The following is a 16,831-nucleotide window of genomic DNA, read 5'->3' as shown; positions in this document are numbered from 1 at the left end:
GCAGAGGAAGACGAAGTTTCTGCGGGAGATCAAGAGGTAGCAGTGGCTGAATGGACTCGGGGGGCAACCCCCGTGTCCTGCAAATGGGTTAAGCCACCAGGTCCGCCCAGGGGGTTTGATTTTGACGTAACCAAAACTGAGCAAATCTTCGACCTCCTGCTCAAGGAGAAGCAGTTGAAGATACCCGAAGGTCTCAAATTCCCCACGGTTCAGGAGCTGAACGGAAAGCCATACTGCAAATGGCATAACTCGCTCTCCCATGCCACCAACGACTGCAGGGTGTGGCGTCAGCAGATCCAAATGGCGATAGAACAAGGACGTCTGATATTCAACCAGTACGCCATGAAGGTCGACACCCAACCCTTCCCCGCCGTTAACATGGTGGAATGCACTTACCCTGAAGGTTGCCAGCCAGGATCCTCGTTCAGCATCAACATGGTAGGACTTGGACACCACGCTGGCAAGGATGGAGACGAGGGCAGCTGCTCTCATAGCAAGGACACAGAGGAGGCCGCTCCACGCGATCGGCTCCGTCATGATGGCAAGCGCTACGTCACAGAGGGAGAAGTGAAGAACATAAGATATCAGCGACCCCTCTCTGATCACCTCCTCAACAAGTATGCGAGTCAGTATGACCAACGCCGACGATCCAGTAATGAGGACGAAAGAGATCGTCTGGCTAGGGAAGCCAGAAGACATCGTCGGCATGATCGCGATGAGGAGGAGCACGAGCGCCGTGCCAAGGAAAAGACAAGGGAGCAAGGCGACGAAGATAGGCATTGGGACTGCCCCTTCTTCAGACACTGCTGGGATTCAGGAATGAGCCGATTGCCCACAATCGGCAATTGCCCAGAATGCAACCAGAAGAAGAAGGAGGCAGCCAACGTGTCCGTGTTCAAACGTCTAGGGCCTCTCCCAACACAAAGCAAACGCGCTGAGTCCCCTCGTCTGGAAGATCTCGAGGATTCAGACGACGAGGGAGAAGAAGAAGAAGATAAGTACCACCGTCCAAGGTGGTGCCCTGACGGACTCAGCCGTTCCCAAAAGCGTAGGGTTCAGCGGTTGCGCGGCTTGGAGGAAGCCGAGAGGTTATACCTGCATACGCTAAGGAAGGCGCGACCTGATCTGGCTGCGAAAGTTCAGCGAACCCTGGATGAAGAGGGTCGTCCACGGAAAATGGAGTGGCGCCCCAAGCAGAGGAAAGCCGATGATGAAACATCGGCTGGCACAAACATGGTGTTCATCCTTCCTTCGGAGTTCAGTGCTCCAGGATTAGACGAGGCACCTGTGGCACAACTTGACTGCGGCCCACGGCCGGTTATCTTTGAGAAGCCACGAGAAAGAAGTTACAGACATCTGAAGGCCTTGTACTTGCGAGGTTATATCGATGGGAGGCCTGTCAATAAGATGCTGGTGGACACCGGAGCGGCAGTCAACATTATGCCCTACTCTATGCTACGTCGGTTGGGACGCTCTAGCTCGGATCTAATCAAGACCAACGTGACATTGAGCGATTTCAACGGCCAAGCGTCTGACGCACAAGGTGTTCTGAACGTGGATCTGACCGTAGGAAGGAAAACTATCCCTACGACGTTCTTCGTCGTCGATAGCAAGAGCACCTATGCTGTTCTGCTAGGAAGAGATTGGATCCACGCCAACTGTTGCATTCCCTCCACGATGCACCAATGCATAATACAGTGGGATGGAGATGAGGTAGAGGTCGTCCAGGCCGATGACTCAGCCGAAATTTCAACGGCTGGCATGAACGCGTGGGAAGCAGCAGGCCAAGAGCCCCTCTCAGGTATCAATTTGGACGACTGCGAGCGCATCGACGTGACAAAGGGCAGGGTTAGGCTGGTTTTATCCACTGGCCTGACCATGTAACTAGGACAAACTGATGGCAAACGTGGCGAGGCTGATCCTTGTGATCGGCCCCAAAAAATCTATGAAGGAAAATTACAAGACCTTCATTGAGCGTTTCGATCAATATGGAGGCCGATTTTCAGCAATCGGCCAAAATTATCTTCACCACAGGTTCTGCTTACGTTCAACATTGATCTATTGGGCAGCGGTCACGTCGGCGGATGAGAGTCAACACGAATCCTAGCGGAGCCGACGTGCAAATACAGTGCCTTGGCTAACCACAAAGCCGATATCTGCAGTCACCTGGCAGATTCGGCTCGGGGGGCATCTAATCAGATGAACAGGTGCAGATGAATCTGTGTGTAGTGAAACATTGGGGGCCGATAGAAAAAATCGGCCAGTAGAAATTTTTTTATGACACAAAGCCGATGCACAGTCATCGACTCTAGTATAATACTACGCAGGATCTACTGGCTGCGTGTTCAAACAATGAGAGCTTCACTGAGGTGGGGCCTTCTACTTCCTCGAAGGGGCAAACAATGAGAGCTTCTTCAGCTGCCTTGAGCCGATTCGGGTTCCTGAACTTTCTTGTCGAGGATTTTCAGCCCTTGGTGCTAGTTCAGCAGTGTTGACACAAGAGGTATATCGGCTTTCGAAGGAAGAAAGGTGATCGGCTTTGGTGCATCCTCACTGACATTCTCGCCTCGAGTAAGGCTCGGGGGGCAGCAGGCCTGGTAAATGCTCTGTTTAGGAGCCGATTGGGGTACCATCGGCTGATCTTTCGTCGCAACCTTCTTCACAAAATGATGAGTGTTTGAAGAAGACCATTAGGTTTGGTTGGAAGAATTCAAAGGCTTTCCTGAAGACTCTACATTATCCACCAGATCTCAAAATCATCAGTTGAAGAATAGAAGGGTGAATTTTAAAAGGACCGATGCGTTGCTATCGGCTCATGAAGCATTGGCTAAGAGGACAAATCGGCAAGGTCAGTATAAAGGGGAATCGGCTAATTTAAGCTCAAAGGAAATCGGCAAAATCAAATTAGGAGAAGTTCTTCATTGATAAGCAGGATTTCTTACATAAAGAGCTGATTGCTCTCAAAAGGAAATACTAGGGGGTACATTGCCCCATCTACTACTACTAGTCCTATGCTAGAAGTCCTATCTACGGGCCGTCACTGCCCTCGTCATCGCCATCGTCGCCGCTGTCGGCGCTACTCCCGGCGGGCTCGTCGTCGCTGCTCCAGTGGCCGCCGACCGGGCCTTCGTTGTCCTCATCCTCCTCGTCAGCGTCGTCGTCGTCGCTGTCGAAGTCGCTGAGGTTCCCCGGCCAGGGGCAGAACCGCTTGGCCGGCGGCTCATCGGAGGGGGTGTCGTCCTCCTCATCCTCCTCCTCCGTCTCCTCCTCCTCCTCCTCAGGGGAGGTGAAGTCGTCGCAGGAGAAGCGATCATCATCGCTCTCCTCCTCCGTTTCCCCATCGGCGAGGAAACGGAGGTCGCTCTCCCCGTCGGTCAGGGACTTGTCGTCCTCTGACCAGATGGAGAAGTCATGGCTAGACTCCTCCCCGGCCTCAATGGCGCGGCGGGTGTTGGCCGCGTGGACTTCCGCCGGGTTCGGATCCGGCGTCGGCTCGCGAGAGGAAGAGGACTGGGTGGAAAGATCCGATGAGACGGAGGAGGAAGAAGACATGGTGGCGCAGGAGGGCTTTTGGGAGTGCTAATGCGGAGGGAATGCGGAGGTAAACTGTGCGGAGCGGTTAAATAAAAGGGGATATAGTGGAAATTCAATGCCACAGCAGTTTCCGAGGAAGTGGTGCCTAAAAGAAAAAAAAAACTGCCAGGTCACGCGGAGAAGTTGAGAAGGCAAGGCATCATGATGAAGGATACTGCGACGGTTCTGCCACGACATGACCCGACGAAGGGAAAGCAGAGTGATTTTGGAATTATCAATTCCAAAACCAGGGGGGCATGTGTTATCACCAGGATTTGACCGAGTCAGAGATGGGTCGCGATCAAGATGGATTTAAAGAATATACCTAGAAGAATTACGTGAATCGGCCTTACATGCAAAGTTTGGGCTAGTTGGCCCGTGTATCTGTAACATAGTAGGATACGTGTCGTTTAGGTAAAGTTTGTCTCGTACACGGTGGGGATTATTCCCACGTTAGAAAGTCCCCTGGACTATAAATATGTATCTAGGGTTTATGGAATAAACAACAACCAACGTTCAACCACAAATCAATCTCGGCGCATCGCCAACTCCTTCGTCTCGAGGGTTTCTACCGGTAAGCATCATGCTGCCTAGATCGCATCTTGCGATCTAGGCAGTATAAGCTTTATGTTGTTCATGCGTTGCTCGTACTGAAGCCTTTTTGATGGCGAGCAACGTAGTTATCATAGATGTGTTAGGGTTAGCATTGTTCTTCGTATCATATGCTGTCGTAGTGCAACCCTTGCATGTCTAGCCGCCCTTACACCTATCTTAGGTGTAGGGGCGGCACCCCGCTTGATCATTATTTAGTAGATCCGATCCGTTACGGTTGCTCCTTGTTCTTCAAGGATTAGTTTAATATCTGCAATAGTTAGGCCTTACAAAGGGTTGGAGGATCCAGTGGCACGTAGGGTGTCGTTTGCTAGTCCTAGACAGGATGTTCCGGGGATCAACCTCGTGTTGGTTTTTAGGCCTTGTCTAGGATCGGCTTACGATCACCGTGCGTGGCCGCGAGGCCCAATCGTGAGTAGGATGATCCGATTATGCGGTGAAAACCCTAAATCGTCGTAGATCGTTTTAGCTTTATCTTGATCAAGCAGGACCACCATATATTCGTGCACCTCGTACGAATCATGGGTGGATCGGCTCCTTGAGCCGATTCACAGGATAACCTGAGAGCCGATCGAGGCTCGTATTTAATGTTTACGTGTATGCCATGCAGGAAACTAAGCGAGGCATCTCCATCACCTTCCTGACCAGGTATAGGTCAGGTGGCACGCCCTTGCATCAGCATCGGACGTGTGTACCAGAGGCTTTGCGGGCCGTCGTTCGGAGGGACCAGGGCCAGCCGCAGCCCTAAGTTGTTCCCGGCTCTACTGTGTTACCCGTCGCTGCCCGCCGGTGGGTTTTGACGCAACACAAGCACGGCCAGGCCAGGCCGGCGAGGGGGGTGGCCGGTGCGGCCGGGGGCTGGGCTGGGTGGGAGCGGTCGGGCGCAGCGCGAGGAGAGGTGGCGCTGGGCAGGGTGGACGCGCGAGCGGCCGTGCTTGCCATGGCGAGGCGCCAGGCGGGGTGCTTGGGCGACTGCTGCTAGCTCTCGTTGACGCACGCCCATGGTGGAGCTCCTCGTTGTGGTCGTGGCATGGCCGTCGCGGAGGCCGTGGCCATCGTCGAGGAGCTCTTCCCAGGGAGCCATGGAGAGGATTAAGAAGAGAGATTAAAGAAGCTCCTAGAAACACACGTTCTGTGGACGTTTCACCTTTTCCTTCGTGGGGCTAAAGTTTGCATCAGTGGAGATAGGGGTTTGCATCGCCAGGGCCTGGTCCTGGAGAAACTGCCATTTCGGACGTTCCTCGAAAGCCTGTCCTGTGGGTGCTTTAAAATCCGTCCATGTAAGAATGTGAGGCGGACGCGGACCAGGCAATCAAACGAGCCAAAAATTGCAAGCCTGAGCCAAGGGCTCACAGACAACCAAACGCGCGCTTAATTTCTCTAGCTGCAGCGGATACCTGACTCTCCCCTGTATAAATATGTCGCCTTTACTCACTCTTCCCCACCAGATCACCGCAAGTGAGCGTATGTGAAACATAAGAGCGCGCTATATATCCAGCAGCTCGCAGCCATCGCTACTCTTCTACAGGTTGACTTGAAGTCTCGGTCGATCGGATCGAAGAGGATGGCCGTGGTTGCGACGATGGTGGTGGTGAAATGCAACCCCAAGCTGTTAGCTGCAACAGTGAACCTGTCGGGGCCGGGCGCTGCGGCTGCGGTAAGAGTGGCGTGCTGCGGCATCGGCCATTTTACGGGGACCAACCACGGCATCCCGGCCGTGGTGGCCAACGCGATAGAGGCCGGTCCTGGTACAATTGCATTCTTCGCACTTCCGAAGGACCTCACTCCTTGCACGCTCCTGGAGACCGTCCCGTCGGAGGAGGACAGGGCGGGTGCGGCCTCGCTCCTCTTCTTTATCATCTCCTTTGAGCGCTTCCTCAAGGGGGCTGGGCCGGGACCGGAGCACCGGGAGATGCGCTTTGGCTGCTTCGCCAAGCTATCAGGTGGCGGCTTCCCCCTCGAGCACTGGACCGACGTCGGCATCCGCACCACCTTTGGCTCGGCCGTCAAAGTCTGCTGCATCAACATGGCTTGCCTCTCCGGATTTGACTACTTTACGGTCGGCGTGATGGTGAAGCTGCAGAACGCGTTTGACGTGCCCTGGGCTCTCCTCCTCCGCTTATTCTCCGGCGATGTGGCCATGCCTATCGGTGTTATTCCGACGTACACCGTCGAGGAGGACGGTTTGTCCGTCTCTTCTGAGCTCTTTGCCGACTCGGTGAGTCCGGGAGTAAGGGCTGATGTCCTTGTAGGGATTGACAGGCCTCCCCCTACTCAGTCGGATGTGGATTGCGAGAGGATGCTGGCTAGGATGGAGTGGCCTATTGGCATCAGCGGGCGTCGTCTGTCTTTCACGCCCCAACCGCAGGTAGGTTTGCTTAGCACATGTTTTATACTGTACTGTACTAGTATATATACACCCCGATCTAATTTTTCCCTTTTCACACACTTCAGGCCGCCTCTGGTGAGGCTTCTTCTTCCTCTGTGGCCGGCCTGGGGCTGGGAGGCGAAGAGCATGAATAGCATGGCCGTCTTGGTCGACAAGCATGCTGGATAACATGTTGCTGCTGATGCCATTATCGATGCCCCCTTTGCCCTTGGCCACATAGGTGATGGGCGTTGTCGTCCCTTATTAGTGTGTCTAATTTATTATTGTGCCGAGCTTCTATCTCGTCTGGATTGTACCTTCACGCGTCCCGCCCTTTCCATCATAGTATTGTTTTGCGTTTAATCTTGCTCCCGGTGGACCTTAATTATCGCAACATTAAGCTGCCTTGTAACAATGATATGATTCCCTCACTATAGTCAATATTAAGCTCCATTTGTGCTACTCAAATATCTCTACCTGTTCATTTCGAAATGGAGGCAAAGCCTCAGCCTCTCAATCAATCGGTGCATGCAGGTTTTATTACTTTATTTAAGTTGACGAGTTATCCAAACGGAAGATTAGACTGTATATTTGTATACCTGTATTTGTATCTGTATTGTGAAATTTTTACTTTTGGCAAGGCAAAGGATATGGAGGAACAGTATAGGCATATTTTTGGATGTGAGTCTGGATCCCTACCTTTGAGATATTTGGGGATTCCGGTCCATTATAGATCTTTGCGAAATGCGGAGTGGAATCCTATTGAAACTCGGTTTGCTTCCAAATTGGGTTGCTGGCGTAGTAAAATGTTGTCATATGGTGATAGGTTAGTCTTGATTAATTCGGTTCTTACAAGTCTTCCTATGTTTATGCTCTCTTTTCTGGAAATTCCAATTGGAGTGAGAAAGAGGCTAGATTATTATAGATCGAATTTCTTCTGGCAATCTGATGAACACAAGAAGAAATATAGATTATCTAAATGGAATATGTTGTGTAGACCAAAGGATCAAGGAGGGTTGGGGATTGAAGTGTTGGAATTAAAGAATATATGCTTATTAAGCAAATGGCTGTTCAAATTTCTTTCAGAGGAGGGTATGTGGCAGCAGCTATTAAGTAACAAATACCTTAAAAATAAAACACTATCACAAGTTGAAGTGAAACCGACTGATTCACCTTTTTGGAAGGGCCTTATGCATGTTAAAGAGGATTTTTTCAAGAGAGGTTATTTTAGTGTGGGGGATGGAACATCCATTAGATTCTGGGAGGACGTGTGGTTGGGAGACACACCTTTGTCTAATCAATATCCTGCACTGTATAATATTACTCAACATAAGAATGTGTTAGTATCAACTGTGTTTGCTACTGAGCCTATTAACATTTCTTTTAGACGAGGATTGGATGATAATAAATGGGTACAATGGTTACATCTATGCCAACGCCTAATTACAATTGATCTAACATCTGAACCGGATAAGTTTATTTGGAAACTTACGGATTCTGGCATTTTTTCGGTCAAGTCTATGTATCTTGATTGGATGAATGGCCATACAGTTTATCTTCGCAAATATCTATGGAAGTTGAAGATTCCTTTGAAAATTAAAATTTTTATGTGGTTCCTTAGTAATAAGGTGCTTCTAACGAAGGATAATTTAGCAAAACGAAAGTGGAAGGGTTGTCAAAAGTGTTGTTTCTGTGACTCTCTCGAAACTGTTAATCATTTATTTATCGAATGTCCTTTTGCGAAGATAGTTTGGCGAATGATGTACCTTGCTTATAATATTCCTCCACCAGCAAATATTACTAATATGTTTGGTAGATGGTTGAATGGGGTGAGGAAAGAGGATAAACAGAAAATTCGAATTGGTGTTTCGGCCCTTTGTTGGGCTATTTGGAGAACCAGCAATGATTTCATCTTTAACAATCAATATGGAACTAATTTTTTGCAGGTTATCCGGCGAGCTGCTCACTCAATTCAACAGTGGGTTTTGCTTCTCCCATTGGACCAGCGGGAGGCTATAGTTATTGGATGCAACCGGATGCTAGCGGTTGCGCAGGACTTCTTTTTCCAGGCTACTGGGTGGCGACATCATAATAGATTAGCAAATGCATAGCCGATCTATCTGTCGTACTTTTAGCTGGTTGATTTATGTATCGACCTTAGCTTTCCCTTAAATGTAATAAGTTTTGTTGGAACTTTTGAGACTTGATACACCTTTTTAATAAAACAAGCCGTGTGCATCTATTGATGCAGAGGCTGGGGCTATGCTCCTTATCGAAAAAAAAAAATTTGCATCTGTATTGTACCTCTTGGTACCCATATATAAAGTGATAGGCCACACACTAGATGCGTTGAGCCAGTTTCCACCAAAACACTGCTTAACATGGTATCAGACTAGGTCACGTAACAAAACCCTAGACGCCGCCGCCCCTCTCGGTTGCCGCGCCGCCGCCAAGATCTTCGCCACTATGAGCTCCTCTGGTGCTTCCTCGGCCTCTTCCGCTGCTCTGCCCGCGTCCGCAGCCTCTCCGGCGGCGCCACCCTTCATTCCTCCTCAGCTCGCGGCCATCCTCGCCGCCAGCAGCAACATGAGCCAGATGGCTGCGTCCTCCTCGTCGTGCCCTCTACCTCGGCTCGCCGCAGTTCGCCTCGGGTTCTTCCCTACGCCGCTGCTCTACGCGCCGGTGCCGATCGTGCCGCTCAGTGCGGTGCCGCCACTGGCCCCGCTACCATCGGCGCCCCCGGCCTCGCTCGACACCTATTCGGCCGCGCCCGACGTTGCGGTTTCACCCGTTGTCACCACCACGGCTGACGTCGTTGTCCCTGTTGGACCCTTCGCTATTGATGGCCCGAGCAACGGCCCTTATATTACGCACCTCATCACGGTGCGTCTCACACATGACAATTACCTGTATTGGCGGGCGCAAATTCTGCCGCTCCTTCGCAGCCGCCATCTTGAAGGCTTCATTGATGGGAGCCACCCGTGCCCCCCCCCACCCGCGTCGTCTCCGCTGTCACCGCCACCGGCGCTCGGGTCTCGGCCGAGAACCCGGCGTACCGTGCCTGGGCCGCACAGAACCAGGCTATCCTATCGGCGCTCCAGTCCTCCCTGACGGAAGGCGTCGCCGGCCTGGTGGTGTTCGCCGCCACGTCTTTCGACGTCTGGGGGACGATGGCGGACAACTTCTCGGCCCACTCCTCGGCCCGCGCGTCGGCGCTTCGTCAGCAACTCCTCGAGTGCAAGAAGCTCGACTCCTCCGCGCACGCCTACTTCCACACGATCAAGACGTTGGCCGACACTCTGTCCGCTATTGGGCAGCCGCTTCGTGATATGGAGTGATGAGGACATCCCAGCCATCAACAACGCACAAAACATCAATGAACCTATCACAAGAAGTCAAGCAAAACAAATAAACGTTCAGATGAACGCTAACCTAAGTTTATCTTGTAATACCTACATGCTTTCATCCACTTTGTCATTGTCTTTATTCAGGAACAAGGTTGAAGGTTGTCCACAATAATGAAGAACAAAGTCACCAACAAGTTTCAAGACATCAACACAAGTCTCAAAGAAATCAGCTGCCACCAGTTTTGCCTCTAAACTGTTGGCATGGCAACTCCATATACTGGAGAGACAGGGCCAGTGGGCTATACCAAAATAATCTCCATCAAATTATCTTTCCAACAAAAAAAGTCTCACATCATTTCGAGTTCTGGAGCCAAAGTTATTGCTATTTTGGTGGAAGGTGTCCTAGCTGTTAAAGTTTCGCGAATTCCCGAGAAGCCTCGCAATAACCCCTCAAGTTGCCTATCCTTTCAGGATATTTTTCACCCTCAAGCTGGTTATTTACCTCACCTCTTTCCATACCTAACCAGGGGGTTGTCCCTTAGTATAAACTAGCAATCATCGGCGCGGCGGCACGCCGCTCCATACGGTGGCTGGTTGATGGTAATTTTTTGGCGATGGTAAAATGTTTACTGATGATTGTAATATGTGGCTATCAAAAAGTAAGGCGTCTTACAAAAGCGGTGGATTACCTAATGGTCAATTGATCGTACATGCTTAGGGGTGGTGCTGGTCTTCCTTTTTCAGAGATGTGAGTGACTGGCCTTGTTGTCCTAATCGTTGAAGGAGATGGTGGTGATGAGTTCCTCTGTTGGTGCGAGGAGTAACTGGAGCAAATTTGGCTTCACCGCTTGAAAGTATTGAGAGCAGCAAATTTGGATTTGGCGCCTGAAGGTATTGAGAGCAGCGTGGAAGGCTGAGAGCTCGATTGAGTTCTGTGTCATCTCCGCAAGGGATTTGGAGCTCCGCGGTGTTGTCGAAGGCAGAGTGCATTGTATGCCCGGTTTTCCTTTGTCATATTTGTAAGGCGGGGTTATTGATATTGTTCTGTATTTATATAAACAAAAACATTTTGCCAGTATGTCAGGTTGAGTGATGCCCTTTTATATACTGGATCTAAGACTTAAGAGTGTGCCATGAGTTGTAGACAGTGCTGAAGCAATATTGATCAAATCTATTAGTATGATGAGTAAGCTGAAGGGGGCATTTGTCATGATTACACAGGCACTTAAAATGACAGTAGTCTGACTACGCCAAGTAGACATGCTGAGTGAACTAAGCAAGGCACTTGTCATAATTATACATAGATACAAGTAGGTGGATAATATTTTACAATGTGTCTGGGTCCAGCAAAATATTTTCCTCAAACAAAGCGTAAAATCCAGCTAGTACATGGCAGATAAGAACCTATCAGTACAACGGGCAAACAAAGCGTTCAGCAACCCAGTACATGGGTAAGAACTTCAATGCAATGACTAACCAAAGTGCCCAACAACTTGAACTATGTTATGTTGATATATGAAGGAACGGGCAGCTGGAAACCTTCATGTGATTTAACTGATCTAAAAGGTCTAAGTATGTACTGAATCACATGCGCTGAACTTAGCTTACATGGGAAACCACTTATTTGTAGCTGAACCATTTCACTGAACACACACCCCACTGAACCATATTCAGGTGTCCACTAAATAAGCTATAACTCCCACTCATGAATCCAATCTTCCATTCAGATAGATATCATCTCATATAATGAAAAAACAGGATAATCCATGCTTTGTCATTTAGCAGGTTAACTTGAATCCGGACATGAATGTTTGATTCAATATATTAAAACATGCTCCAGATCTGCCATGTATATGAATCGGGTTTAGGGTGTAGAACTTTCGGATAGCATCATTGGCAAACAACACTGGCATAGTAAGTGCACTGTCATCTCTATACCTCCTTATTATTCCATGGAGATTGTGCCTTCTCCTTTTCTCAAAAAAAAAGAGAGATTGTGCCTTCTCTACAATGACAATACTGAGATGGTGCTGCCCCTGGTACACCATATGCCTCAGGAACTCTGCAATAGCATATGGAATGGCGATGCATGTATACACAAATGGATCATTTATACATCTTGTTCCTTGATCAACATATTTCGAGGGATGAATGGAACTAAAATAAATAATCTATCATGTATGAGAAATAACATTAAGTTTCCTTACAAACTATATTAATAAAATGAACCAGTTTCAGAGGTTAAATTTTTTATGGAATCTTTATTTGGAATAGAATGTAATATATGAGAATTTCTATGCATATCTCGAGGCTTCTCAAGAGGACCAACATGCTATAACCCCTCGCAGGCTCAAAATGCAAACTACAACTCATTAGCTTTATAGTAATATTGTGGTGAACAGCTTAGATAGTAAATATGCTAATACAAATTCACCAGTTGGCTGATTCAATTGTTATGTAAGCCTGCCCCAAGGACTTGGGCAGAGCTACGTGGGGATATGGGTGTACAAATGTACACCCAATAATTTTTGCAAAAGGCTTTAATAACTAAAAATATACACTAAATAAGTAAGAAAAATGAGTAAAAATAAGATTTTAGGAACTCTGTACACCCATTGCTTGGACCCTGGCTCCGTTACTGCCCAAGGAGACATTATTGGCCAGTGGAATGTAACCACAATATGTTAAAAGTACCTAACCACAATAAGTTATATTTTTAGGATCATGCAGCAAACTAAGGTAGCGATGATATCAAAGGTACTTTTAGTTAGTGAGTTCAATTTTACCTTCCTTTGTAATGCGATGCTGCGAGAACCCTACACTATGGCAAGGTTGCATGGCACCAAAAAAGTACTACTAAATGGATTTCAATTTTGTTTCACCCGGAAAGACGGAAAATATTTTTACCCCGTACTGATTGTCAAACAGTAGTCCTTTATGTAGCTAATCAAAACAGACAATCGTATACTGAGTATCTCTTTTTGACCAAAAAAGAGAGAAATATTTCTTTATTACTTACAGATTAAGTAGTTGATGACAGTGTTTAACAGGGAATGGTGTGAATGAAAAAAAACTGCAATTCGAAGGAAATCAAAGAGGTTTCAAGTCACTGAATTTGATAATTTTATGAGCAAGTGGTGTCAACCTCCAATCTGCATTTTTCTTAACCTGCAAAAAATGTATCTCTCAGCCATGTTCTTTCAAAAATAATCCGTGACATGATAAGAAAAAACAATGTGCAGAAGGTTGTGCTCAAATAGGTCAATATTAATTAGTAGGTAGTCATTATATGTTGTCACCACAATTTTGATACACAAGATGCTCGAAATTGTTACAGCGTGTCTCTTAAAGCATGTTAAAGGTTAAGAAGAGAAGATGAAACTTCAGTTAACGAATCACCAAATCAAATAAGAGAGAAAAGTTAAACATAGGGGATCTTTGTTGACCACAGCAATGGCATGGGAAACTGAGAAAGGGAGACGATGAAGGAGGCAGTGGTGCATCTGACTGGTCAGGTTGCCCAGCAGCATCAGCGCAAGATGGTTCTTCACATGGGGAAAAAAGATGGAAACGGGAAATATTAAAAAGCGATAAAAAAAGATGGAAAAGGAAGAAGGTGGCACTACCTGAGAAGCTTGATCAGATACGATGTAGTAAAGTGGACCGTGATATTGAGAGTCCGAACTCCAGAGCCGCCTGGATCCAAGAAGGGCAAACAATCAAAGCCACAGGGTTGCGAAAATTATGTGCAGATTCTTATCTTCCATCCTATTCTCAGCGTTCATCGAGGAATCATTTACTTCCAAAATCTCAGCAAATAGACAGCAGCTTTGTAAACCCATTCTACACACTCAACATCCATGTTTTTTCTAGTCATTGCAAAGATGTTCGGTGCTTCTTCCTGTCATACTGAAGATCCAATTAGTCAAGTATATTCAAGACTTTTTTTAAACTATGTACGATTTAAGTAGTGATGGAGACAATAAGCTTTAACTATCAATGCGAACTCTTCCAAAAGGTAGGTCATACGTAGAAGTGTAAAACCCAAATGTTATAGTGATTTAGCAATTCATACCTGTTAACTTCTCGTCTGTGAACACACCTGAACTTCCATTCTCAAAGCTACATGCAGGCAGTCGAGTCATCTCATCCAACCAAGGATCAATGCCATCCATCCATTTATCTTCTCAACATGGTACTACTTGATCAATATTCTAAATCCCTCAATACATTATTATTTTCTAACCAGAATGAAAGAGTCTGAAATATATGGCTGCAGATTGGAAAAACAAATGTTATGGTACCTGTAGCAAGTAAGGGTGTAGCATAGAAATTAGGTAAATAGTTTATTTTTGTATTCATGTTTTAACTCAGGATGGTTCCTGTTATTCAGGAACTATTTAGCAAGTAAAACAAAATGCACAGCCCGCAGAAAACAATCTTCTATCGTTCCTTCTTCCAGAACTAACTGAAGAGAAGAACATATATTGAATCTCAAATGACTTATTTAAATGTTTCCGAATATTTCCTACGGTAAAATAGAAGTATCCTACCAAATGTAAGCTATTAGTGCCATAGTCCGAAGGAAAAACACTGGTGTCGACTCATTTACTATGGGAAAATCGCAAATAATTTTTAGTTATTTTCGATATATCTCTAAGCATTTGTGTGCAGGACCAGTTACAACCTGCACAAGAGAGATAACAGACTTGGCACCATTACGGTGAAGTTGTGATCTTGGAGGGCCTCTACTGATATCATGGTCTATGGGCCATGAGAACAAATGCGGGTAGGATAAAAATGAGAAAAGAATATGCTGCTTGTCAAATAGCGGTGCTAATTATTGAAGAAAATACCTTCGTTGTGTTGCTGCATTTGGCTGCTGACGCCTAGGGCTATTATATGCATCCCTGCAGAGATAGCCTTTCCTCAAAAATCCTTTGAATGCAATAAGCACCCTAAGTCTGAACTGCTGATCAAATTGGCTAGTCATTTGCAAATATGTAGACATTACAACAACTCACACAAATATCATAAAGTGTTTCAAACACAATAGGGACAATGGATGGTTCGTAATGGTGACAAAATTACCTTGGAGGAAGAATACCATAAAACTGATATCTTCTCAGCCTAGATTGAGGTGGACGATATTGAAATACTCACTTTTAGAATAAATTCTACAACCTTATCTAGTTACAAACTTCATATCAGTACAAAATCTCCATATGGAATCACCTGCAGGATCCTTGGTTGTTGTGTCTTACAATCCCCACTGTCGTTGAGGCCAACCTGTATTACAGAAAACACGACATGGGTTCATCCTACCAAAGAGAGAATGTTGTAGATTACATGGTATCAACCAAGAATTGCACTAAAAATACTTAAAAACAATCAATTGACAGGTCCAGTTCATGTGGTCATAACTAAGTTCATCTCATTTAACACACATATATCACGTTCAGGTCAAATTCAATTAAAACTGAAACCAATACGAACACTGAAACAACTTCAAATAACACAATCACACCAAGTCGGCAACCTAACCTGCGGGCTGAAGATGGCGTACATGGCTTCATCGTCCTCTGGGTCCGGTATCTCCGCCACCTACACAGTCCTTGTCCAGCGCGGGCGACCAAGCAGAGCGCCACCACACCACACCCTCCATGTTCCCACTGCCGTCCACCCCGACGACCGCCGCTCGATGTTCTGAGTCCTCAATCCTCGCGACGTCTCACCTCCATCAGCCGGCGATGCAGAGTATGCTCTACCGGAGCTCGCTGCCTCGTCGGCGGCGGCGCTCCTCCACTGCTGCTCCCGTCCGGCGCCACAACTCCCATCTGCCTCCGCGGCAGCCACGGCTCGACGCGGGCATCTGCGACCACACCGGCTGCACCTCACCAGCAGGCAGCAGCGTATCCCGGCCGACCTTGATGTCAACCGCCGTTCTCCACCTCGCCAGCACCGCTCCTCCCCTGCTGCTCTCCTCCAGCGCCGCTACTCCCCTCTGCCCCCGCGGCGGCCGCAGCTCGACGCAAACGCCAGCGACCACACCGGCACCGCTCCTCCCCTGCTGCTCTCCTCCAGCGCCGCTACTCCCCTCTGCCCCCGCGGCGGCGGCAGCTGGACGCAGACATCGGCGACCACACCGGCTGCACCTCGCCAGCAGCCTATTCCGGCCGCCGTTCTCCGCCGCATCTACCTCGTCGCCCAAGCAGAACCGCCTGCTGCCGCGTACCTCCGGCTCGACTGCCCGGCTCCACCGCCCCACCCCATAGATCATCGGCCGCCTGTAGAGCCTCTGGACGCCAAGTCGCAGCACGCATCTCCCCATCCCCTGCTTGATGCCGGCCGCCGCAAGCCCCTCCGGCCGCACCACCTGGAATTTGCCACATCCCGTGCGCAGAACCTGTAGGAAGAGGAGATGAAAACCATCTAGAACTTGCCCTGATTACCCACCACCGCTTTACCCACCCTTCTGCAAAGGCCACACCAGCAAACGCACCACAACAACCCACCAGGAAGCAAAGCATGTTACAGAAACTGTTATGCAGCACCAAAACGTACACAAGAAATAGGCTGCCTGAATCAAACCACCAGGAGGCACACGTGTCGCTTCCTAAGTTGACTCTTTAAGAGGCTCAAAAATCTCACAAAAAAGAAGTTAGTTCCCTAATAGTATAGTAGATAGTAGATATACCCTAGTGCTTCCTCTTGTGGGGGACTTTTAGCCACTTCATATTCAGAACAAAGATAAAGCTCATCCTGAGTTGGAGAGACCTTGCTACCCTTATTCTCGTGATTCCTCGCGGATTTGCACCTAATTTGTGCTCCACGACTTGAGCGTGGTTGTGTGGATTAGAGTTTTTGACTCCCTTGCGGATTGCACCTAGTTCGTGCTCCACGACTTGAGTGTGGCTGTGTGGGCTAGTTC

At 48.0% G+C, this 16,831-nt stretch overlaps 2 protein-coding genes across 15 annotated transcripts; one reads left to right on the top strand and one right to left on the bottom strand.

Annotated features, from left to right (window-relative positions):
* The first annotated feature begins 5,501 nt into the window (after positions 1–5,501).
* LOC127349146 (uncharacterized) lies at positions 5,502–7,015 on the top strand. Its single transcript, XM_051374926.1, has 2 exons — positions 5,502–6,553; positions 6,640–7,015. The coding sequence occupies exons 1-2, from the start codon at positions 5,750–5,752 to the stop codon at positions 6,706–6,708; spliced, it is 873 nt and encodes a 290-aa protein (XP_051230886.1). The 5' UTR covers positions 5,502–5,749; the 3' UTR covers positions 6,709–7,015.
* A 4,153-nt stretch (positions 7,016–11,168) lies between these two features.
* Positions 11,169–16,572, bottom strand: LOC127296680 (uncharacterized). Of its 14 annotated transcripts, none has more exons than XM_071819474.1 (6): positions 15,445–16,572; positions 15,136–15,189; positions 14,992–15,030; positions 14,757–14,869; positions 13,976–14,204; positions 11,169–13,809 (listed from the first exon to the last, which is right to left on the bottom strand). In XM_071819474.1, the coding sequence occupies exons 1-5, from the start codon at positions 15,466–15,468 to the stop codon at positions 14,135–14,137; spliced, it is 300 nt and encodes a 99-aa protein (XP_071675575.1). In that variant the 5' UTR covers positions 15,469–16,572; the 3' UTR covers positions 11,169–13,809; positions 13,976–14,134. The 14 variants fall into 14 exon arrangements, 6 of the variants coding, with proteins under 6 accessions (XP_071675575.1, XP_071675578.1, XP_071675579.1 ...); XM_071819477.1 differs by having other exon boundaries at positions 14,757–14,810; positions 15,445–16,571; XM_071819478.1 differs by having other exon boundaries at positions 13,976–14,173; positions 14,757–14,810; positions 15,445–16,570.
* Between the last annotated feature and the right edge of the window lie 259 nt (positions 16,573–16,831).

The sequence above is a fragment of the Lolium perenne genome, chromosome 4, assembly GCF_019359855.2.
Source record: "Lolium perenne isolate Kyuss_39 chromosome 4, Kyuss_2.0, whole genome shotgun sequence".
Lineage (NCBI taxonomy): Eukaryota > Viridiplantae > Streptophyta > Magnoliopsida > Poales > Poaceae > Lolium > Lolium perenne.
This window is presented reverse-complemented; position numbering and strand designations above follow the sequence as displayed.